The sequence below is a fragment of the Vipera berus genome (genome assembly GCF_964194415.1).
Source record: "Vipera berus genome assembly, chromosome: 3".
NCBI classification, from domain to species: domain Eukaryota; kingdom Metazoa; phylum Chordata; class Lepidosauria; order Squamata; family Viperidae; genus Vipera; species Vipera berus.
Window position 1 is genome coordinate 111,478,281 of NC_138204.1, and position 25,243 is coordinate 111,503,523.

The window sequence follows — 25,243 nt, forward strand, 5'->3', positions numbered from 1 at the left end:
AAATCCAACAGTAACATCCATAGGCATGGTACCTTCTGTTCACTAAAAGTCTGATGAAATCTCTGCCTAAAGTATTTCAAGGATAGCAATATTGTGGAGAGCATCCTCAGTAACTCTTTGTCCCTATGCACATGCATGTACATACCTGTGCATATGTACTGTACACATAGCACAACTACATATATTTTTTGTCTAAATGGGTACCTTTCCCTTCTTGCCTCTTGCCAATTATTTGGTACAACTGCACAGTCGTAGTGAATCCTTCAGAAAAGGCTGGCAAGACTATGAACTTTGGGCCTCAATTACGGTACCTTATAAAACATTCTGTCAGCAAAGCGGAGCGCCTCAGCAAAAGCATTAAGCCAGCAATGAAGGAATGCAAAGAAGGTCAGGAACAGAATCAATACACCTAGGAAATAAAAGGAAGGAAATAAAAGGAGGTTAATTTAATTTATTATGATTAAATATAAGTTGCTAATATCTGCAAGTTAAAGTTGAAAACAGGCTGCACCTTCAGCCTGTTCAGTGGTTTAGGTATCCTAATGATACCTATGAAAACAACAAGTATGGCTTGTCATTTTTTAAGGATTACTTTTAAGAAGTTACCTTCTGGGGCAGCATTTGAGTGAATAGATTTCAGCAACATCTTAGTGTGATTGCATGTTGAAAAGTGGGATTTTGTATGAGGGCAAGACTGTACTGTGCAAAATGAAAGAAAGGGTAAAAAGGAAACAGGCAGAACAAGTAGAGCACTAGGCATCTGGAACCAAGTTTAACAATAAGAAAAAAGGATGAGTTATATATTTTTAAAACATCTACTTTGAAGAGTGTTCATTTCAACAAGTGGTATCCTTTCTGTAAGTAGAGGATTACTTAGCGGTCAAGAAGAACTATTTCCAGTTGTTACGTTTTCTGACCACGGTGACAGCCACCTTCTCCGTAGAACATCCACACAGCACTACCACCTACTGTATGTAGGTGTGTCTATAGGCCAAGCAGTAGGAAATCTAGTGGCTGGGAATATTTGAAACAAAAGAATGTCTGTCCCGGTGTAGAAAAATGGCAAGAAAGGAGTTTATAGTAACTCAGGAACAATCAGGGGGTAGCAAAAACTGTTAAGAAGGAAGCTGTTATAGGAAGAAGTCAGTATAAAAGCAGGAGAAAGAATGGTGGAATTAGGATGAAAGTCAAGATATGAAAAAAGGAATACTGTAAAACGTTTATGGGAAAGAAATATAATCAAAATACAACTTGAAATAGAAGTTCACTCTATGTAAAATCTCGGGTCACCAACTGCTTCATAAAATGGTGCAGAATTGGATGTGCCATAGTATGGTATATCCAGAAGCAGTGTTTATATGTTTAAAGTGTTTTAAATTAAAGGCGGAGCTCCTTTGCCTGAGAAAATGATAGGAGCATAAAATGCAGAAGCTTATTTGTGTTTATGTTATTTTAGAAAAGTATAGGGCTGCCCATAACTAATCTTCTTCTGGTACAAAATGCCTATGAAAGAAATGATGCTTGTCTTCTTTTATGTTCTCTAATCCCAGAGAGATCATTTGCTAACACATATCTAGCATGCCTCATTTGTCTATCTGTTAGCTATAGCACATTTGTAATTGCATTGCATTCAAAAGCTTTGAAGGAAAGATCTACAGGCTGATTCACAGGAGCTCACCTGGAAGAATAGAGTTGAAGATGCAAAGAACTAGTCCTCGTAGACTGAAGTGTCCCAGGCTATAATTCCGATACATTGGAATACAGAGTCTTACAAATATGTAGTAACCATAGAACAATGAACCAAGAATCTACACAAGAGGGAAAACCAAAATCAGTTAATAATCAGAGAAATCTGGAAGGAATCACAGGGCAAATTAAAAAAAACTGTCGACCGACCATTCATCTCCCTCAAGTGACCTTCATTTATTTTTAAATTCTGAATCAGAAAAAAAAACAATGCACAGGATCACTTGCTGAAATTAGTACATTTGAGCTGGATGCCACTTCCACTCCATTTAACTCTATACTATTTTTTAATAGTAGAGACAGGGCATTTCACAATGAGATATAAGTGATTACTATTCCTAGCCTGCAACTATTTTCTGCAATATCTAACTGTTGAAGGATGCTTTGACCATGGTTTAAGAATTAAGATTATAACGTTTTACAAAGACAGGAATATGTACAAGGTTCCCATTAGGCCTTAATACTGAAAGCAGCTAAACTGGCTGCGCTTCTAGTGGAGATACACAAGCAAGGCAGCTACTAAGTGCTTTTAGGTCCAAGGACTGTTTTCCATCAGGTAAATGACAGATAAAGTACCGTAAAGTCACTAACCTGTGCAATCTTGGTAGCCAGATAGCTCCATCTTATTGTGGGTGTTCTGAAAAGAATATATTACATTATTCAGTTCTCAAATGGTTTTCACATCATATTTTTAGCAAGTATAATTAAGTGCATGACCTAGATATTGACTGTAGTAAACACAATATAAATTCAATTGCAAGCAATTGAAAGCATGGGTGGAACAAAGGAAATAGAAAATGTGGAGCAATTTCACTCTGCTCATAAAAAGTATGTTTGCTAATGCAATTGCACAATGTATTTAATTCAAAAGTTATGATAAGAATATTAAAGGTAGTCCTTGACTTACGACCAGTCGCTTAGCCCAAGACACCCATGGAGGCGAAAGTAGGCCCAAGGCCTGTGGGGACCCCGAGGGGTGGGAAGTATAACATGGGGTATCTCAGGGGGTGGTGGAAGCCCTGGGAGGTCTGGGGCAAGCAGTCCTGGGCCTGCTGCTTGTTGCCCCAAGGCTTCCCCCACCCCAAATGTACTCCATTCTCTGCTTAATGACTGCATCAAAGAGAGCAGAGATGGTGGACATTAAGTGAGGTGATCACATGGTTACTTCACTTAATGACCATCACAACTTGCGACCGTAATGGGCAGGCTCCATTCTGGTCACGAGTCGAGGACTACCTATATTTGATTTGTCTGCAGCTCTTTAATATTCAATGGGATAAACAAGCAAAGAGAATTCAAATCCTACAACAATATTCCATAGAATTAAAGATTAGGATTGTTAGAAGCAAAAAGAATATAAAGCTGGTTTATTTAAGCTTAAAGTAAGACCTTTATTTGCAAAGTTGTGGCAACCCTTTAAGGACTATGTATTTGCAGACATTGGAGTTAAAAAGTTGAAGTTGTATAGATTTGTTTATAGGTTAAGGGATGAGACATGGGATGAAGAGTATTTGGTTTGTAACTTTGTAGTGGGTGAAGGGTTTCTAAATTTGTTTATAGTTGTGGTGCAGTTTGAAAGTCAGTTCTTTACATATTTTCTTATCACATTTTTCTTTTTTTCTTGTACTTTTTCTACATACTATTCTCTTTCTGTAGGTTTAGCTTGTATTAGTTTTTATTACTGCAATTATAATTCTTAGTAAAAATTACATCTAAAGAAGAAAATCAACACAATGAGGGTACAATGATATTATAGGAATTAATCTCTAGCACTTAGAAGCTAACTTTTTTTATTTGTATCCCGCTTTTAATTTTTTTTACAAATAACTCAAAGCAGTGACACATATTCAACACTCTTTCCTCCTCCTATTTTCCCCAAAACAAGAACCCTGTGAGGTGGGTTGAGCTGAGAGGGAGTGAATGGCTGAAAGTCACCTAGTTGGCTTTCATGGCTAAGATTGGACTAGAACTCTCCTGCTTTCTAGACTGGTGCCGTAACCACTAGACCAAACTGGCTCCCTAGTTGCATCCTGGCTAAAAATTAGCAATACTACAAGCAAATACATATAATGCCAATCCCTTCACAACAGAAATGAAATTGCCACATGCAAAGTTATTCATTACCTGGGATATTCATCTCGGTAAATAAGAGTGGGAGCAAAAAGGAAATACAGGTACTGGGAAACTTTAGGAGGATGAAAAGAATCTGGAGGGGAAAAAAACCCAGAAAAGTAGTTTGGTACTAGCACATATAACACACACACAAAAAGTAAACTCCTGTTTTCTACCTTGTTCCTGGCTTATTAATTCCAAGTACAACGATGCTTCTCGTAAGTTCCTACAGTTCTGCCTGACTGGACAAGCCTATATCAGTGTTTCTCAAAGTCAGCTGTGTAGACGTTTAATTCCCAGAATTCAGCTTAAAGTTGTTGAGGTTGAGAAACACGGGCCTGTAAACCAGTGCCACCTAATAGAGTGCTACTCCCAGAACAGCAAAAAGGACACGAAGGTTTTATCCTCACACCTGCTACCAGTAGTCCTTGACTTATGACCACAATTGGCATCAGAATTTTCATTGCTAATCAAGGTCGTACCTGGTTTTATGATATTTTTTGCTACGGTTAAGTCAATTACTGCAGTTGTTAACTGAATCATGCAGTCATTAAGTCTGGTTGCACCCCCCACCCCCCGTTGACTTTGCTTTTGTCAGAAACAGGCTGGAAAGTTTGCACATAGTCATGACATGACCCCGGGATGCTGTAACTGTCCTAACAACATGCCAGATGCCAAGCAGCCAAATTTTGATCACATGACTGTGGGTATGCTGTGTCGGTTGTAAATACGAGGACTGGTCTTAAGTCATTTTTTTCAATGCCATTGTAACTTGGTAGCCACTAAATGAATGGTTGCAAAGTTCAGGGCTACCAGTATAGAATTAGTGCAAGGCACAATTACTCACTTGAGCTTTGAGGAGTAGCAGAGACTATTCGTGGAACATTCTCTCTGACAAAAGAGTGAGCTTTCATCACAAGGCGTACCTATAAATAAAATGACAGGTAAGATCTGTTTCAAAAAAATAACAAAATGGGAGGAAAAGGACAACTATGCAAGAGAAAATGACATAAGAGAAAAATACATACTATATCAAATTTTTCAATTTTTAAACATAATAGGAAGCCATGATCACAAGGGAAAAATGCTATCCGTCCAAGAGTATAAATTCAGCATCTTTGTCTTTCCACAAAAGAGTACGGTACTTTTTTGCTGCACTCTTAATAAATCGAGAGTTCATATATATAGATACATTCCAAATGTTTGAAACATGTCAGAACAATCTTCATATCTTTAAAATGTATCATTCTTGCCCAAACAACGTTAATAAAACTACAGCTATTATACTGAAAAGGAATGACAGTGGGGAAAATCCTGACTATAAGTGTCTTCTCCTCCTTCTACCCTAACAAGACTGACAATCCTCATTTCCAAACTAGAATTACTCTCAAGTACAGATCAAATTTATAGTCCCATTCCAACATCTTCTAAATGTTCCAACATGCTCCAGTTTTTAATGCAGGAAATCCCGTAGACTAAAATAGTCATCAATCCCCTGACATGATATCAAAGCATCAGAGACTAACTTTGCAATTGTGTTTATAATGGTTTCTGGAATTACTTGAATTATGTAGATAAATAAAAGATATGTATATGCACACACAAACAATAACACTGTCTATCCAATGATAAAGCTGAAGATCAAGAAGTTAACTCCCCAATGGTATGCAACTATAAAATAAAATAAATTTAAATTTAAAAAAATCTAGGGGAGTGTTATAATGTAAATTTAATTTAATTTAATTTATTAATATTTCTATACCGCCCTTCTCCCGAAGGACTCAGGGCGGTGTACAGGGCAAGAATAAAACACAGAGTTACAAAAATTAAAAGATAATTAAATACATGCCCATAAAAACAGTTGGTACATTAATAAAAACCCCAATAAAATGATAGTAAAAAACCCCACCAATCCCCCCTCAGGCCAGGCCGGCTTGTTCGAACAGGTATGTTTTCAGATCGCGGCAAAAGGAGCGAAGATCGGGCGCCGTCCGGAGCTCAACCGGTAACTGGTTCCATAGCTCCGGGGCGCCCACAGAGAAAGATCTCCCCCTGGGGGCCACCAATCTACATTCTCTGACCGGTGGCACCCTGAGGAGTCCCTCTCTGTGGGAACGCACAGGGCGGAGGGAAGTTGACGCCGGCAGCAGGTGTTCCCTAAGGTACTCCGGACCCCTGCCATGTAGGGCTTTAAACACCATTTGCCCATTGAATACCTGAGCTCTAGTGCAGGGTTCCCCAACCTTTTGGGCACCAGGGACCCGTTCCGTGGAGAGAGGTTTTCCCGTGGACTGGAAGGGGTATGATTTTGTGTGCTGCTGCATACCGCAGATGGGGCTTTGCTTGTTTGTGCAGACTGGTTTCTAACATGCTGCAGACCTGTGCCAGTCCACGGACCAGGGGTTGGGGACCTTTGCTCTAGTGTATTTAGACCCTAATACTGTCCATCCAACCAAAGGTGTTCTATATGTAGATTCCAAAGTTCCCCAAATTGGAAAATCAACACAAATTGTTGGCTTTCTATGCATAGTTTTTCTATGTATTTGCATATCTTTTTTGCTTTTTCTATTTTTTTAAAGAGATAAATAAAATCTAGACAATTGTCATTTCCATAAAAATATTTTTATCCCTCCAACTATAGAAATATTTTAGTAATATTTACCTTTACTTTTATTTTCTCCATTAACTCATTCGGTTTTAACCATACAAGTAAGGTATCATCTTACTTTTATGGTTGACATACTGACATCTTTCAGAGACAAAATTTTGTAACTATTCCTTTTGAACTTCACATATTTGTCATATGGTACTATTGAGATGAACACTGGGATTTTCTGCTAAATGCTTGATTTTCCCCAATAACCCTGATTACAAATAAGCTATTTTGATCGATATCTTGCTATTATTCTTTACAAATAAATATTTTAAAAGTTGGGCAGCTGATTCACCTTTATGTTAGAGAAAGAACAATAAACTGAATGCTAAAATGTTGTGCCTATTGGGAAATATAACATTTAAACTAGCTAAAGTAGAATTCTTTTCCAAGATTGCCACACTTATATAGCACAGCTTCCTAATGAACTTGTGGGCACCATCATTTCCCCTAGCATTTTTAAGCAGCAAGAGAAACAATCTGCTATACCATAATCAAAAGTCCACTATTTCTGAAGTACAATATGTGGAGAGTAGAGTTACCTGTTACCATTTAAGGATTACAGTGGTGTTCCTACTTTACTTTTTGATTCCTGAGATTTAATGCCCAACTAATTTTTTTGCTTGTTTAAAAACTATCTTGATTTTGACAAGTACAATGAAAGATTAGTAAAGTCATAATCCATATATTAAGGAGAAATCTTTTGAAATGGAAGAAAAACAGCATTCCGCCCACCTACAAAAGGAGAATTCAAACTTGTTTTTTCTTAAATAATCTACATATTTCTGTGGAAAAAAAGATTTATGCCTTATTAAGATCCACTTTGCAAATAATGAAACTCACCTGTTCAAGTATAATTATAAAACGAGAGGCTGGCGGTAGATCATAAACCAATACAATGTAAATTGGTCCAAATCCAAGACAGACTGTTTGGAAAATCACAAACAGTGCCCCAAATAAAGTGGAACAGATGATCTTGTGGGAGGAGCTATGGAACCACTGGGCCCACCGGACAAAGAGGACGTAGGGCACAAATAACGTGGAGAAGAACATGCAAATCCAAGTTGGAGCAACGATAGACATTTTGCCAAAAGAGTAAACGAGGAAATCAAATTCTAGTACAAGCCTTGAAAAAAAAATCAAAGAAAACAAAAAGGTTAATGGAACTTCATTCACTAGGTAAAAATACAGTATTTGGGGTGTGATTGGGGGTGGGGGAGAGGGATTAAATGCTAGTAAAATCAAGACTGATAATTTTACATCTGATTTTTTTTTAAAAAAAATACAAGACTCATAAGTAGGCAGAAATGTTAAGATATATCTAATAATGTTAAGCAGTCTTCATTACTTCAGTGTGGACCATATATGTTGGCCTACAATTTCTATTAGACCTAGCCAACACATCTAGTAGATGCCACACTGAGAAAAGCTGCTATAAAATATCAAACAAACATAGTATCATCCAGATGTACACAAGGAATTCAAGGACAGGTTACAGAACCTTGGCAAGGACACATCCTTGGCTAAGTGCCTTTGTTGTGACAATCTTGTGAAATATAATCATGGGATTCTTTGCAGCTTTCCTCCTCTACAAAAAAGAGTTGGATGGGTAATCATTCCTCCCTTAATAAAGAAGAGGTGCCAGTAGTCCAGTGGTCAAATACCAAAATGTAGCACCAAGCCTGCCTTCAGCTGACCTTTTCAAGATGTCCTTACCTTCCCTCATCAATGTAGTCCACCACAAGTGTGCTGAGGATGAACAAAACGAGGAGAGCAATAAACATGTGGTAGATGGTCCGGATATGATTCACTTCAAATAACTCACTATGAAAAGAAGTTCAATGGAACAAAATAAAATTAGGAAATTTGTAGAAAAAGGGGCAAAATATTAGCCATTATAATCTTTAAAAATATTATTGCACGTCCAGGTTTTCTAGTTGGTTCCCTTCCCTCATAATATTCATGATTGTTAGCCACTTGAATAAGTGTCATACAAACAATGAATGAATGAATGAGTGCTACCCACTCCACTCCCTACCAGACTGCTCACATTTTAAAGGAACTTGAGCAAACTTTCAAAGTAGATTGTGCTCCACAGACCATTAAGGAGAAACTTCCTGGCAGTGAGGACAATTAACCAGTGGAACAGCTTGCCTCCAGAAATTGTGGCCTCTCCACACTGGAGATTTTTAAGAAGAGGCTAGACAGTCACTTGTCTGACATGGCATAGTTCTCCTGCTAGAGCAGGGGGCTGGACTAGAAGACCTCCAAGGCCCCTTCAAGGTCTATTCTATTCAAGAGGTGACAATAATGGACTAAAAGAATCTGACCTATACAAAATATGTTCTTGAGTCTAGTTAACACATTTCCTCCCTAACTGTAAATTCTTTATTTAGGTGGTGTAAATTTTATCAGAGCATCTAGCCATCTACTAGGAGTCATTTTGAACGATACATACATCTAGACAGGAGATCAACTTTAAGGAGAAAAGGGAAAAAGTGGTGAATATAAGCTGTGGTCAGCTCTGATAGGAACTCTAGATACACCATGGCTAACCAAATGCCCAGGTTCAACCAATATGGATAATGAAAAAAATGATGTAAAGGATGATAAAAATGAGACAAATGACCTTACATCCCGATATTATGGATCATAGAAACTGGAGTGCTTTAATCGCATTTCCAAAGGGGAATAAAGCAATAGTAATTTTATCATTAGTACTACTGTAATCTACAAACCCATTAAAGATACTCACTCCAAGAGAGATTTTCTGGGAATGAAAACTTTTCCATGTTCTGGAGGTGCTCTTGTTCCCCTGTGAAAAAAGGAACAGGCATTATTAAAAAAAGACAAAAGTAAAGAAATCAAGTAAGAAATCAAGCCTACTGAATGAAGAACCGTCATACTTGATTTTGAGACCGTCTTTCTCTGGAAAAGCAGCCGGGGAAGATTCCAGCAGCATAGAGTTTGCAATCAAACTATTGATAACTTCAGTAAAATGCTTGTCCACACCCTTCATGAATGCTGGCTTCAACTGCTGGTAAAATTTGAGAGAAAGAATAGAAGAAAAAAATCACAATTACTTAAAGCAACATCACATCCAAACAACTGCTTGCCCAAGCAGCATTCATGAAACATTCTCAATAAGGAAATATAGCCACAGTACAAAACTGTGACTGAGACAAAACATTCAGAAGGAGCTCTTGTGAAAACTTTTCTCAATTAAAATTATTAGCTGAGAGATCTTCTAGAATATAATTAGCATTAGTACCGGTATATAATTAGTTCTCTTCCATACTTCCATATTTCACACATACGTATCAAAATCTATAAATTAAGCCTCATTGATTTCTTTGAGGAGTCAGATGCCTATACTATTGTGACTTTTAATGCTTTAACCTTTTGAATTTAAGATTTAAGGAATCAAAATATTTCATTTAGAATTTTCATGCATTTATAGAACTATGGCACTAATTTTGTTCTGATGCAGTATTATTTTGTTAACAGAAGAAGAAAAGTCAGCACCCTTAGTCTAAAACAAAAAGAAAGATGGTTAATGTTTAGCTTTGGTTTGTAACCTGCCAAAAACAAACAAATCAGGAACTTTCAAGTGCAGTAGGTTCACAAAAGGCAGGTCTTTTTTAAAATAGTTTTTTGTTTGATCAACTGCTGCTAACTCACAGCATAAAACAATAAAAACATGAGCCACTTTTTTATGTATCAAAAAGTCAAATAGCCTTTTTTCAATAAAAAGTGGCTATTTCTAATTCAGGTAGTCCTTGACTTACAACAGTTCATTTACTGACCATTCAAAGTTACAACGGCATTGAAAAAAATGACTTATGTTTGTTTTTCACACTTAAGACCTTTGCAGCATATCCCTATGGCCATGTGATAAAAATTCAGACACTTGGCAACTGCTTCATATTTATAATGGTTGCAGTGTTCCAGGGTCATGTGATCAACTTTTGTGACCTTCTGACAAGCAAAGTCAATGGGGAAGCCAGATTCACTCAACAACAGGGTTACTAACTTAACAAATGCAATGATTCACTTAACATTACGGCAAGAAAAGTTGTAAAATGGGACAAAACTCACTTAACAAATGTCTCATTTACCAACATAGGTTTTGGGCTCAATTATGGTTAGGACGCTGAGCTTGTCGATCAGAAGGTCGGCAGTTTGGCAGATCGAATCCCGAGTGCCGCGTAACAGAGTGAGCGCCTGTTACTTGTCCCAGCTTCTGCCAACCTAGCAGTTCGAAAGGACGTAAAAATGCAAGTAGAAAAATAGGGACCACTACGGTGGGAAGGTAACAGCGCTCCGTGCGCCTTTGGCGTCTAGTCATGCCGGCCACATGACCACGGAGACGTCCTCGGACAAGTACTGGCTCTTCGGCTTTGAAATGGAGATGAGCACCGGCCCCTAGAGTTGGAAACGACTAGCACACTTTACCTTTACCTTTACCTGTACAGCACTCTCTAGTAGCAATATAATTTCCCCAGTATCCAGAATTTCTATGTAACATGGTCAATGGAAATTCTGAGAAGTGTAGTTAATAGATCTTAGAGCACAGATTGGGGAATCTGACCACAGGCTAACTTGCTTATAAACTGATAGACATAGCCACATATAATACCCAAAAGCTTGTTAGTAACATTTATTTACCTCTGCTTCTGTTAAGAGTCGCATCTTTCTTGTTATTGCATGGTCAACATCAATTCGACCTAAAGAAAAACAAACCATGCTTTGTCGTCTTCAAACTGTAACCATACTGTACTTTACTACATATCTTGAAAACACAAATATAATATCCATGCAGGAAAAAAACCTATATCTAAAAGTGTACTATGTTAAAATCCACCCAGGAAATTGAGGCTCCCCAAAATTATGCACTCACCTGTATAAGCATGGCGATTTTATTCTTTTGTTAACTATCAGAAAAATAACCTTTCCAAAGTCAAAATGTTCCCTGCCTCAAATAGCTATTCGTATGCTTAACAAATGAAGGTAACTGGCACAGAAAATTTTGAAGAACTACTCAGGACATTTAATGAAAAAGAATTAAATATATCAAAAAGTAGGATTTTAGCCTACTTTTCTCCCTGACATTCTGGTTTTGTATGTGGCAAGGAAATAACTGTTTTTATTTTTAAGTATATAGATCCCACTTTCATAGGTTCAAGTAGTACTGTATAGATAAAATATATTTATATTATGTCAATAAGAACAATGCCCAAGAGGTCATTTTCTTATGAACTTCAAATGTCTCAAAGCTATGATATGCATAAAATAGCTTTTAAAAAATAGGATCCAATCTTCACTTATTGCTCATTTAAAACATAATATTGTAAAAACTGTATAAAATGTTATTTGTTCCACCCCCAAAAGCCCACCATACTGCTGGACATAAGCATGTTATTAGAACATTGTTCAGCAAGAATGAAATTGCAATTGAAGCATTTTTTCTGGAAAGCCATTAATCTGGCTATTCCATTTTTTTAATTCTATGAAAATAATTCCAGATCCCATTCCTCTAAAACAGCCAAGGAAATAGAATATTTTGGTTTCCAAATCAACATACCTGAGGTTTGTATCCTGAACAAGGCAGGTGAATGTATTAAATATAAGGTAGCTATGTTTATCTTTTATATTTAACTTGCATAATTAAATTTAAATATAACTGATACTACTTTTCCATACACTCTGTAAGAGTTCTAAGCCAAGTCATATTAATACTCAAAGCACAATAATTCCCAACAAAGTCAGCATGTAATACATAAATATTTCTAGCTACTTAACAATTGCGTTTCTAGGTAGGAAGATTGTAGTTCTTGGTCAATAGTTAGTTTCTAACTATTCTTGGAATTTATTCACATGACCTTGAGTGTTAAGAAACGAACAAGTGATAGCATATCAAATCTTGGAAATGGTTGCTCCATTTGCAACTCTTTCATATTTTCCAAGGTCTCCATATTACACCAATCCTGAAAAGGGCACAGATGATCTAAATTTCTGCTGCGATACAATTCATGACAAATTAAGCCACCTTACTGCTATTATATTCCCACCAATATAATACTACACAGTATATTCTATACATGCTTAGCAAGATATTTAGCTGCTTTAGCTTTAGGAGCCTTCCCTCATATCTGCATAATATGGTATATACAGCTAAGGTGACCTGGATCCATTCATTAAATTGGCAATCTAAAATGGTCAGCACAACTATAACTGGGGAGACTTCTTAACAGATAGCAGTTACAGAGGAATCTTACTATCTCTCCCCACCTTTACCTCAGTGATTGTGGTTCTCTTAAGGACACATAGCATATATACTATAATTCCACAAAAATGCAGAAATGAGCAAGCTATAGCATTGGGCAGGGAAAACACTTTCTAAACTTGAAAGTGTTTTTATATGAGACAGACTGTGAGTCTGTATGTGTATGATTGTATAGAATTAATTAAACAAATCTCCTAAGGAAGTGGAGAAGCTGCAAATGGAAATTGAGTATCCTATTGTGCAAGTATATTTTTGCTCATGTGACAATTTATTCCATTCAATTTACAAGCTCATAAAATACACATGTGCATGTATATGCCTATATTTAAGAAAATATTTAAGACTGAATAACTCCTGATAATACATAATTTAGTATAATTTCTACATGAGCTGCTACAAAATAATATAATATAAAACCATGCCATTATTTATGTAATTTTTACAGATTTCAGGAATAAGACTCTTAGCAAACATTTTGACCTGCCAGCATGCAAGTTTATTTTTAAAGCAGCAGACATAATTCCAGACAAAAATTAAAGAACACATGAAACACATTTAACAGCTTTGAGATCAATTAGATTTCCCATTAACTAGGATAGGAAATCAGCTTCAAGCCTTATATTATATTACTCAGCCCAATGTAATCTTTGTAACTGTTGATTATTAATGGGACACTAAAATTATTTAAAATGTTATTATATAAATTACAGAGGAAAATATATGTACCCATTACTTTAAGATATTGCAGTTGAATTTGAAAGGGAAAAAATACTCTGGAAACTCGGTTCACTCCACATACTCTTTCCCTCATTCTTTCTCTCTGCATAAGGGAAGGAGAGAGAGATGTAGGAAAAGATGTGCTATGATAATGTATCAGTGCTTATCTTGTTTGCACAGATTTATGAGCGCTTGTTTAGTATTAGTACTGATAGGACATACTGCAAAATAACTTTGTGTTAAACTGACAGGGTTAGAAGAAGAAAAAATAAGAGAAAGGGGCTTGGTCTGCCTAATTGTTCAAGGTCCACCAGAAATGAATCACTAAGCCAGAAACTTTAGAACACACAGTCTTTTGCCTAAGTCATCACTTACAAGAAACATGTGACCTTCCTCCCATATGATTCATGAATCTGTCTACTGGAGCATTGACCTCTGGTAACAAGGCCTTTGTTTAAAAAGCCTGAAATGTGCTCGCCAGTAGGAGTATTCTTGAAGCAAACTTTGTGAAGTTGCAAACTTCAGTCATGAAGCAAAGAGCATAAGAAGAAGAAAAAAAATATACAGAACACATGGATGTGGGTTCAAATTCAATCTCAGCAATGAAATGGCTTCTCTCTGCCTTGGTTACACACCTGTGAAATAGGATGGGTCAGCTTGTCATAAGAGCAAGAAAGCAGAACGCTGAGTGGTCACTGACTGAGACAAATAAGGAACAGCGTATCTTCTCTATTGAAACTGAACATATAGAATCCAGAATTCAATCCTTTCCAGTGAACTGGAATCTTGGGAGGACAACCCAGAAGTGTGAGCACCTTTTCTACTGAATCAAGAAGAAATAGTGACAGGGAATCCTCTTTTTTCTCCTCCATACTGTAAAGCCCAGAAGGCAACAGGATTGATCCCTAACATTCAGGGCTGACAGAGAAGTTAAGGAGCTGAAATGGAAGCCAAATTATTGTTTTCGATAATTTGTATTAAATGGATATGAGTTTCTTTCAAAAACCTTCTACAAAGCTATATAGGCTAAAATTATTCAGTGACTCCAAGTCACATTTCTCTTTATTCAAAGCGGGAATATGCCTTGGTATATGTATCATGAATCTAGGCTATACTGTACAAGTGTGATCAGGTAATAACTTCTACATTTCTGTTAATGGGACGTATACAACCATTTTCCACTCATACTTAAAATGTGAGTACCGCTTGAGCTCTAATTCTACAGGAACTAGTGCTTACTCTGATCAGCAATACCCAATTGAACAATGATGAAATTCTTTTAGCTATAGATGTGAAAGGAGGGGATGAATGCAAACTATTTGTACTCTATTCAAAGATGACTCCATTCCCATGTGTTCTCAAATTAAGGGCATTCCTCTTTTTAGTCCACCAAAATTCTTAGATAGTTCCAAGTATTATCTATTTCTCACTAGTAAGAAATTGCTCTTTATGAATTGCCTTGCAGTTACCAGCTACTTTGGAAATTAATACTGGAGCCCAGAATATATATTGTGATATTTTACTGCTCTAATAAAGGTGGCAATTTCACCAAAAATAAAAAACAGATAATTTATTCAGTCTACTTATTTTTTCCTGTACTAGTTTGTTTTTGCTTGTACTTCCTCCCTTTTCCAAACATAAAAAGGTAAAGGTTCCCCCGCACATGCGTGCTAGTCGTTTCTGACTCTAGGGGCCGGTGCTCATCTCCATTTCAAAGCCAAAGAGCCAGCGCTTGTCCGAGGACATCTCCATGGTCATGTGGCCGGCATGACTAGACGCCAAAGGCGCACGGAACGCTGTTACCTTCCCACCGTAGTGGTCCCTATTTTTCTACTTGCATTTTTACGTGCTTTCGAACTGCTAGGTTGGCAGAAGCTGGGATGAGTAACAGGCGCTCACTCTGTTACGCGACACTCGGGATTCGACCCGCCAAACTGCCGACCTTCTGATCAACAAGCTCAGCGTCTTAACCCACTGAGCCACCGCGTCCCTATATTCCAAACATAACTATCATCCAATTTTAAATGTAGTTAAAAAGATGTGATCTCATCATGACATTTGACTTATGCAGAATTGACTTGGGAGGCCGGTGTGTGGTGTAGTTGGTTCACATAGTGTGGTGGGATGGAGGGTTTGTTGTCACTGTGTGTTGGGGGGAGAGAGCACGGGGGGGGGAGGCTCAGCTAATCTCAATGTACACATGTTGTACTTTGACAATAAAGGTTTATTTATTTATGAATGTCTTGGATGAGAACAACTAGCCTCTAATGCAACCATAGAGAATTCTCTAATTTGCACATTTTTCATTGGAATTAGGAAAGAAATATGCACTAGGCTACTATTCTGGTGCTCTCCAAATATGCTGGATCACTCTATTAAAAGCATGTTATTGTTACATTGAACAGCTTAAACTTGCTTTGGTAACTGAGAAACATCCACGCCTGTGAATCATTATTCTTCTGTTACAAAGGAGTGAGAGAAAACAACTGTTTCTAATATGATCTAAAACAAAAAGAGAGAAAAGTTGTGGGTCAGGGATGCCAGAGCAGCATTTGTTATATTAAAAAGGGGCACAACTGAGGAAAATTTAGAGAGGAATCATCAGTGAAGGACCTTGCTTTATTGCAGATTATCCTTGCTGAGTCCTTGTTGTTCTCAAGAAAGAGATTTATGACCATCAGCCTTGTGTTGATAGTATGAGGTTCTCCTAGAACTTTAAACTTAATTACACCTGAACAATTAAATATGATAAAGAGTCAATGTTGCTCTTCAAAGAATCTCAGGTAGAAGCATCTGGAAATTTTCCCTGATTAGGTGCTTGGAGAAACTAGCAGGAAAGGGGGGGGGGGGGAAAGCTAGGCAATATTTTATTCCACGAAGCTACAGTATATTTGAATAACCAAGCTTCCTTCCCCACACCAGATTTTGCAAAGAAGCTAATATTGGTAGTTCCCACCAAATCAGCATAGATAAATGAAACCAAATGATTGGGACAAATTACTTTGAACATTTAATATTGAAATTAAATTAAATATATTAATATTGAAACACTTGTACTAAGATAGTAGGCACAAGCTGAAAATTCATTTGGAATTACAGGCTTGTTCGCTCTAAAGAGAATATAGGTATGTAAGGTAGACCCATTCAGCGCTATACCCCAGTTGAGAGGAGACTACTGGTAAGCACTGTTATTCTTACTGGAAATAATGAGTACTGGGTTCGCTGGCAAAAGATCAGACTACTTGCCAAAGAAAAGGAAGAGAAATCACAACCTCTGTTTCCTTGGGACAGTGTGGGGTCAAGAAAGGATAGTTTCTTTTTAAAAAAATTACAATGTTCCAAACAAACACATTTTCAGAGGCACAAAATGTATTTACAAAACAGACTACATAGGCCAGCAGCTAATGAAGCCTACAATTGCAGGGCTACTGGTCAATAGAAATTCATGATCCTCCTTGAGCTTACTCTCTGGAGTGACAAGATGTGCTTTATTCTGATGTGATAAACAAAGCAGATATTATTTTGTACTCCTTATTATGTGCCTAGTGCAAAAGCCACTTGCGCTCTGGTAAGTTATTGTCACACTCAAAAAAGGTCTTTCCTGTAAATTGTACACTGGCCAATACTCAAAAGGTTTTTGGAAAGAGAATGGGAGCTCTCATTTATGACTAAGTTAAGCAGTCAACACACATCGTCTTTTGGTGTACTTCCACCCATTTCTGGCTGTAATTAACTGAATGCTATATAATTACATTCATATTTAATTATATGGTTGGTGTAAACTTCTTTGGGAGACTGCTGCCTGAAACAGAGGATAAAATTGCATAGATTCTGCATTCATTCATGGCAAATGAATGAATGCAGAATCAAAGAAAAAAAGAGAGAAACTTGGAAAGAAAAACCAACTTTGCACTCCTTTTCCCCTTACTCAGAGATATTAATTAACATGGCATTGATGTATACAATTTTTAAAAATGAGCAAAGGTAGCCTCAGTTACAGAATGACTGATCTCTATCTTATAAGTCCAGGGCTACAGAAGCAAGACCTCTCACATGCTTTCCTCAAGGCAAATTACTCATTTGATTATGATCCAAGGTTGTTTAGAAGGTAAAAACAGTTCAAGGAAAAAAATTTCTGGGAAATATCCAAGCATGACTTTGCATGTGATTCTGAGCGATAAATTAGCCCAAATCTTATCCATCCAGACTGAATACAATTGAGCTGGAGTGTGTTTGTTTTTCCTCAGTTAAAAAGAAAAGCACTTTTTGAAAAATAATCACAACAATAAAAAACAGATCCCCTTTTGCTAAAAATACAAAGAGCCTCCACTGATTTTGGCTCATCAAATAGGAGTAGTTAAGAATGTGTAAATATTTTTTTCTCATGCCAATCACCTGGCCTGTATTACTGGGAGAGGTTGTGTGGATGGATTCATGCAGTGGTTAATTCTTGCTTGAAAGTGTAGGTGATTCCACTGGTTGCAAAAGAGGTATTGAGAAAATGGTTTCTCAAGAAACCATTGCTGGATCCCAGCAATGCATCCAGTCTCCAACCTTCCCTTTTGAGAAATTAGTTGACCTATAACTCCAAGATGCTCCGGAAAGCAGATTATCTGGTACCTCTTTCAGTCAGAAATACAGTACAGTACTGAGATAGCATTGGATGTTTTATTTATTTATAAGATGTATAAGGCCGCCTAATTCAGGTATTGTGACTATAGGTGGTGTACTATAGGTGGTGTACGCATTAAAAAAGGGCAAAAAAACACAGCAATAAATATGTGTAGTCCTCAATTTACAATAATTCATTTAGTGATCGTTCAAAGTTACAATGGCACTGAAAAAAGTAACTTACGGCTGTTTTTCAGTTACAAACTTTGTAGCATTCCCATAGTTATGTGATCAACATTCAAATGCTTGGCAACTGGTTTATATTTATGACGGTTGCTGTGTCCCAAGGTCATGTGATCACCTTTTCTGACCTTCTGACAAGCAAAGTCGATGGGGAAATCAGATTCATTTAACAACCAGATTACTAACTTATCAACTACAATGATTCACTTAACAACTGTGGTAAGAAAGGTCGTAAAATGGGGAAAACTCACTTAAATGTCTATTAACAGAAATTTTGGGCTCCTTTGGGATTGTAAGTCAAGGACTATCTGTAATACAATAAATACTAAATACAATATGGTGACCAAGCATTAAGAAAACAATCACAAGAGGACTCCTACTTACATGGCCTGGGGAAAGATGTAGTCTGAACAGCTTTCCTAAAAGATCATTGCACTTATGGATGACCTCTAGCAGGCAAACCTGGGATTGAACCAGTGTATCCAACCTGGTCCTCCTTGACCCCTTTGGGGGATGGGAGCGGAGGGCACTATTTGTGATGGTTCTTGTCCTTTCTCTATGGGCGGTTACAGTCAGGGTTCGGGGGGAGGAGAGGTTTACTCCTAGGTCCTTGCATTACTGGGTGCCACAGAGCTCTTCCTTCTCCTCTTTAATATCCACAGGAAACTGCTGGGGAAAGCCATTCACTGACACAGATGCAGTGTCATCAATTGTACATCTCTGCCCCTGGCCATCTAAGTGACCGTGTTAAGGTTCTGTCCAATGTTCAGAGGCTGCAGGGGTCTGGATGGCAAAGAGGTTTTCTCCCCCTCCTGGCCTCACCCAAAGCCCACTGGACTACTTCCCATGTAAGGCAAGAACTGCGCTGCACATACTTTTCATGCTTGAACAAAATGAATCTACGAATAGTTTTTCAGAATGTAAGCAGTGGATTATATTTGTTTTGCACTGTTTGTTCTTTTTTTGTAGGCTGTTCAGCCTCATGTTTGAGTTGGGCGGCATATAAATCCTATAAGTAAATAACAATTGGCAAACCAAAATAATGGTCATCAACCTAGTTAAAAGCATTTAGGATCGTATAAAGTCAAATGCTGTGAGAAAGCCAAACCAGCTTTCAAGTATAATTTCTTCAACACAAAAATTAAAGTTTTAATATCAGTTGGGAATTAGTATCAGTCGGCAGTCACCTGCCAGACATTTCAAAGTACAGCTGCCACAATCCCTTGCCATTAGTCCTGCTGGTCAAAGCTAAGAGAGAGTGAGATCCAAAATAACTGGAAAGTGTAGCCATCGGATATAAGCCCAGGTTTGACAAGGGGTAGAATTGAGCCAACAGCTGATGACATATGTGTAAAACTTAAAAACAGAAAAGAAATGCCTCTTCATCTTACAAATACCTGAAAATTTAATAACTCATAGAAATACACCATTAAACAAGGAAGAAGAAGCTGTATATCATGCAGTTAATCAGGAAATCTTACCATTACTTGATTTAGAGAATGTCCAGTCCTCTTCCAGCCTGCTTGGTAAGTCATCTTTCTCTTCTGCAGTGCTGTATGTAGCTCGGCGATTTCTTAGAGATATATTGTCTTCTCCCACCATGGTTACAAAAAACTAAGACACTGAGAGAGGGGGGAAAGGGACAATTAGCTAATATAAAATGTATCACCTTTCTGTGACTGAGCAATTACTTTTATTATTATATTTCAAGGCACTGAGAGATGAAACTAGTGAGATGCAAAATGAGGAGTCTGGAACCACTTAAGGCAGGCCAGGTGCCACTGACGAATCAGAGTAAGAAAGGAACAGCAAATGATTTCTTACAATAGATGGATGGGAAAAAGAAATTCAAATCTTGGGACATACACACAGAGAGAGCTAGATTCTTAGCACCACTAGAATATGGGTGTCAAACTCACTAAGTCACGTGAAGTGTCACAACGTATCATGACTTTTTTTGCATTACCCGAGCTGGGGTGGGCGTGGCCTCCACATAATGCAACTGGCTCACGGGCCGGCAGTTTGACACCCCTGCACTAGAAGCTTATTTACTTATTTAACAAACTTCACTTCTGGAACTTCTGCTAAAACTAAATGCAGATGCATAAAATACATGCAGCTCCTGATATTCCTTAACAAAGGAAAGTTCAGGGAAGCTCAAATGTCTCCATTACTTCTTTAGAATAAGTTCCTAGTCTTCATGGATTCTAGAAACATTGTCTGAGACGGAAGAAGTGTGGTTAGACAAAGAGCTATGGCTTGGCGTTGACTCAAAATATTAATATGCTCTCCTTCAAAATTACTATTTTTGTATTCATTATTTGGAATAAAAATTACAGGATTTTTATTTCTGCCAATATTCTTGTTCTATGGGTCCCGAAGAATAATATTAAGCAAAGATACAGTAGTTTATCACTTTCTGTTCTTATGCTTAAGAAATCGTAGATTTTATCCTCCTCTGTCCTTGTTTTATGGATATATAAAACAATAACCACATAGCCTTGACTATACACACTTTTGTTGGCAGGGTGATATCTCTGCTTTTTAGTGTGCTGTCTAGGTTTGCCATGGCTTTCTGCCCCAGGAGCAAGCGTCTTTTAATTTCTTGGCTGCAGTCCCCGTCTGCGGTGATCTTGGAGCCCAGGAAAATAAAATCTGTCACTACCTACATTTCTTCCCCATCTATTTGCCAGGAATTGAGACTAATATATTAAAGGCCATTTAATATATTGAATAGGGATGCGGTGGCTCAGTGGGTTAGGACGCTGAGCTTGTCGATCAGAAGGTCGGAAGTTTGGCGGGTCGAATCCCGAGTGTCACGTAACAGAGTGAGCACCTGTTACTCGTCCCAGCTTCTGCCAACCTAGCAGTTCGAAAGCACGTAAAAATGCAAGTAGAAAAATAGGGACCATTACGGTGGGAAGGTAACAGCGTTCCATGCGCCTTTGGTGTCTAGTCATGCTGGCCACATGACCATGGAGACGTCTTTGGACAAGCGCTGGCTCTTTGGCTTTAAAACGGAGATGAGCACCGGCCCCTAGAGTCGGAATCAACTAGCACGCATGTGTGGGGGAACCTTTACCTTTAATAAATTGAATATATACAGTATTTTTCAATATTTTCAGAGTATCCATAATACTTCACTAGGTAAGTCACTTGATATCACTATTTTTATCACTGAAAATAAGAATTGATATTAGTTATAAATTAAGCTCAAGGACACTGTTCCAGTCTTAGTAGTAGCACTTAGACTGATATACTGCTTCACAGTGCTTTACAGCCCTCTCTAAGCAGTTTACAGCATATTGCCCCGAATAATCTGGGTCCTCATTTTACCAACCTCAGAAGAATGGAAGTCTGAGTCAACTTTGAGATGGTGAGACTCGAACTCCCAAACTGCTGGCAGCCAGGAGTCAGCAGAAGTAGCCTGCAGTACTGCATTCTAATCCTTGCACTTAGCTATAATACTTGTACACATGCATTTGGTTTAAAATAATAATCTGTTTGCATCTAAGTATATTACCTATATTATATTAAGTATACTCCAAATGTTTCTTAACTCACATGTCACACTTTAAATATGCATTGCTCAATTTCAGCTTTTATTCAAAGCAAATAATTTTTAAACATGAAAATATACCAAAATTTATTTTCAAAACTAATTCGTTATTCAGTTTTTTTATGATATTTATGCAAGCTGAAACATCTTCTGTTTGCATACAGGTGATGTGCTGTGATCAACCAATCATTAGCTGCAGCACCCCCTTCAGATTTAGTAACCTCATATTTCTGCAAACCTCTTAGCCTGATCAAGCAAAGTGAGAACTAAACTCCCCAATCCATTTGAAAGGCAACGGGCTGAGAGCACTGGATGAAGATGAAGATGAAAGATAAAATATTGTGCAACTAAAAAGAGGAGAAGAAAGCTACTGCATTCACCACAAATTCAGGAAGTCTCTATGTTTGACAAACAACAGAGAAGAAAGTGTGGCAAAGTGCATTAGGAGGCACAGGATCACATGATCAGAATGCAAAAGGAAATGAGAATGTTGAATTTAAGTTTAGTCTACCAGAGATCATTAGTCAGTTTTCAAACTCCTAAAATGGAAGTGTTAAAAATCAGTAGTGTTCAGCAGGGCCATTTCTTTAATAACAGGGGGAAAAAGGAGGGACAGTAGTAAGAAATCATAACTAAATTGGAATTGCTTAAGAAAATAGTCTCTTCAGCAAAAGCAAATCTCATAACATTTCCACTAGAAATGAATCCAAGAAACGGGAAAGCATTTTGACTAGGTCCAGTTCTTTTCAGGGGCGCCATTTCACCCAATTTCCCCCAGTCATCCCATTTACAGACAGGCTGTCTCAACTAAGATTTTCTATACTCCCCAACTCACACTTCTCTTTGTCCCACTCTTTTTAGTCCATGGTAGCTGAATTATTTTTGAGGTGCAACAGTAAATCCTGTCTTCTATTGGTTTCCGGGAGCATAGCCCCCATACAAAGTATAAAATGGTACTTTTAAAAGCAGATTTAATATGGTATAAACTTTCTTCCACTCAAATCCACTTCCACAGACCCATTAAAAAGGATGAAAAAGAAAATCAACTAGCTGTGAAATCAGACTATATAGTGGGCAACTGAACCAGAGCCTCACTTTAATAGTCACAAACTATGTTTTATACTAACATATGATTCATTTATCTCGCTCTATTCATTTATCTCCTACCAATTTGTAGAAATAGATTCTATTTCAGCATTTATGCCATAATAAATGTATGAGCCTTTTAAATATCATAAGGAGCTCAAGGCAATATAGACAATGCTCCTGAATCCTGTTCCCCCCCCCCGCCCTGCCCCAAACAATCCTATGAGGTAGGATAACCTGACAGTCATTTAGTTAGCTTTTAAATTACAGAAGTGATTTGCCAATTTTCTTCCTAATCTAGCTAGAAAAAATCGGAATTGCCAAGTGATTTCTCTCTACCCAGATAGATCTTGCTTGGTAGATGCAAATTTCATCCTTCTTCAATTTAATGCCATGGAGATATGATGGGCCAGTTCCATCATCCCCAGCTGGCAGAGAGAGGTGGGCTGTCTAAGGATGATTATCAGACTGGCTATGCAGCAGAGACAGAGAGCGTTCTCCCCTCCCCCGCACTTGTTAGGAAGGCTGAATATATCCCTGAAATATATTTTTATTTTTTATTTTTATTTTAATTCCATTTATATCCCGCCCTTCTCCGAAGACTCAGGGAGGCTTACAAGCTTAGCAGTAGCCTTCATTCTATGTATATGCCTGCTTATTAGGGCTTTCACACCCCCCCCAAGCGGCATTATTACAAAGTCAGCTTAATTGCCCCCAACAATCTGGGTCCTCATTTTACCTACCTCGGAAGGATGGAAGGCTGAGTCAACCTTGAGCCTGGTGGGATGCGAACCTGCACTAATTGCAGGCAGCTGAAATATATGCACTGAAATAAAAGGGAGAAGCCACAAGATCCTTCTCTTTCATCTTGTTCTCTTTTCATCCACGACCCCATTAGTCCAGCTCCTTCTAATCAGGATCCTTGATGGAGGGAGTCAAGATTGCACCGCCCTCCACCAACCATGTGCACAAATCGGACATGGGGGAAGAGAACATTAGAGCAGCGTTTCCCAACCTTAGGAACTTGAAGATGCGTGGACTTCAACTCCCAGAATTCCCCAGCCAGCTATGCTGGCTGGGGAATTCTGGGAGTTGAAGTCCACGCATCTTCAAGTTCCTAAGGTTGGGAAACGCTGCATTAGAGGACCAAGGCAATCTGAAAAACTCAGGGCTCCTGAGGCTATCATCCTGCCCCTCCGCCTTCCTCCGAGATTCAATCCCGTTGAAATGAACAAGTGGAATCCCTTGTGGAGCCGAAATAAGCCAGGGGAAAGTTGCAAAGCTCCCCGGGGTTTGATGCCACTGGTCTCAGCCCTCGAGCACAAGGGGAGGAAGCGGCCCAAGCTCCCCCTCGCTTCCCGTCCCCTTCGCCCCCTTGCTCTTCAATGCCTTCGCGGGCTAAGAAGGGGGAAGTTCAGCAACCTCAGTCTCGCCTCTCCCATTTCTTACCTTGTGAACCCGCCACCTGCCTCTTTCGACTCCGCTTCGCCTCCAGCTTTGCGGCTTTCACCACGACGGAGGACCCAGCCGGCCGTCGCGCGATTTTCTTCTCCGTTGCCTTCGTCACGGAGGGGGCGGGGAAACCCACTCAAGAAAAGGACGCGTGTCGCCGCTGCCCATTGGTTGTGGGCTGCAGAAAGCGGCCGGCTGCGCGAAGCTCCTGAATCCGGGTCCGGGTGTTCCTAAGCACGAGGAGGCGGGCAAGCTAAACTACCTTCGAAGGAAGCGGCTGGGCGTCTTCGTTGCCGTCGGAAACCCCCCCTCCTCTTGTGGGGGAATGCTGTGGCGGAAAAGGAAGCTCTTTCCGAGCACAGGCCCGGAGGCAATCGCGACCCTGCCCCGGAGCTCCCATCCAAATGTATCCCGAGTGAAACTTAATGAATTGGTATGGTGACTCACAACTTGTGGTTTGCATCAGATTTACGTGGCTTAAGCCATCCGCGCATTATATCATCCTTCTCTTTCTCACCCGCGGAGTTTTGCTCCCAGGACTTGCTGACTTATTCAGAGATGTCAAAATAAGATGCCCAGAGTCAGCTTGAGGTCTGACGTCAAAGGCGCAATCAGCCTTTCCAGATAGTTTAAAATTCAGGAATTCCCCAAGGGCTTTCCATCGCTGAAGTTCAACCCTGCTTCTCTAACAAGACCAGGAAAGGCAAACCTAGATACTTAACGGTTGTCTGAATTGCACGAAATATTGAAACACAAGTGAACACTGATCAAATTCTTT

General features: G+C 38.6%; 1 protein-coding gene across 2 annotated transcripts in view; it reads right to left on the minus strand.

The window, feature by feature from the left end:
• SOAT1 (sterol O-acyltransferase 1) overlaps positions 1–24,782 on the minus strand; it is a 30,479-nt gene extending 5,697 nt beyond the window's left edge. The window contains exons 1-12 of one of the 2 annotated variants that reach the window (XM_081322765.1): positions 24,463–24,782; positions 19,850–19,990; positions 11,180–11,238; positions 9,418–9,545; positions 9,267–9,326; positions 8,228–8,335; positions 7,355–7,637; positions 4,706–4,784; positions 3,871–3,952; positions 2,338–2,383; positions 1,679–1,808; positions 312–409 (exon numbers count right to left, since the gene is read on the minus strand). In XM_081322765.1, coding sequence (XP_081178891.1) covers positions 312–409; positions 1,679–1,808; positions 2,338–2,383; positions 3,871–3,952; positions 4,706–4,784; positions 7,355–7,637; positions 8,228–8,335; positions 9,267–9,326; positions 9,418–9,545; positions 11,180–11,238; positions 19,850–19,970 — 1,194 coding nt within the window. In that variant the 5' untranslated portion in view covers positions 19,971–19,990; positions 24,463–24,782. Of the gene's footprint in view, positions 1–311; positions 410–1,678; positions 1,809–2,337; positions 2,384–3,870; positions 3,953–4,705; positions 4,785–7,354; positions 7,638–8,227; positions 8,336–9,266; positions 9,327–9,417; positions 9,549–11,179; positions 11,239–19,849; positions 19,991–24,462 lie in introns of both variants that reach the window. The other variant, XM_081322764.1, reaches the window with a different exon arrangement.
• Between the last annotated feature and the right edge of the window lie 461 nt (positions 24,783–25,243).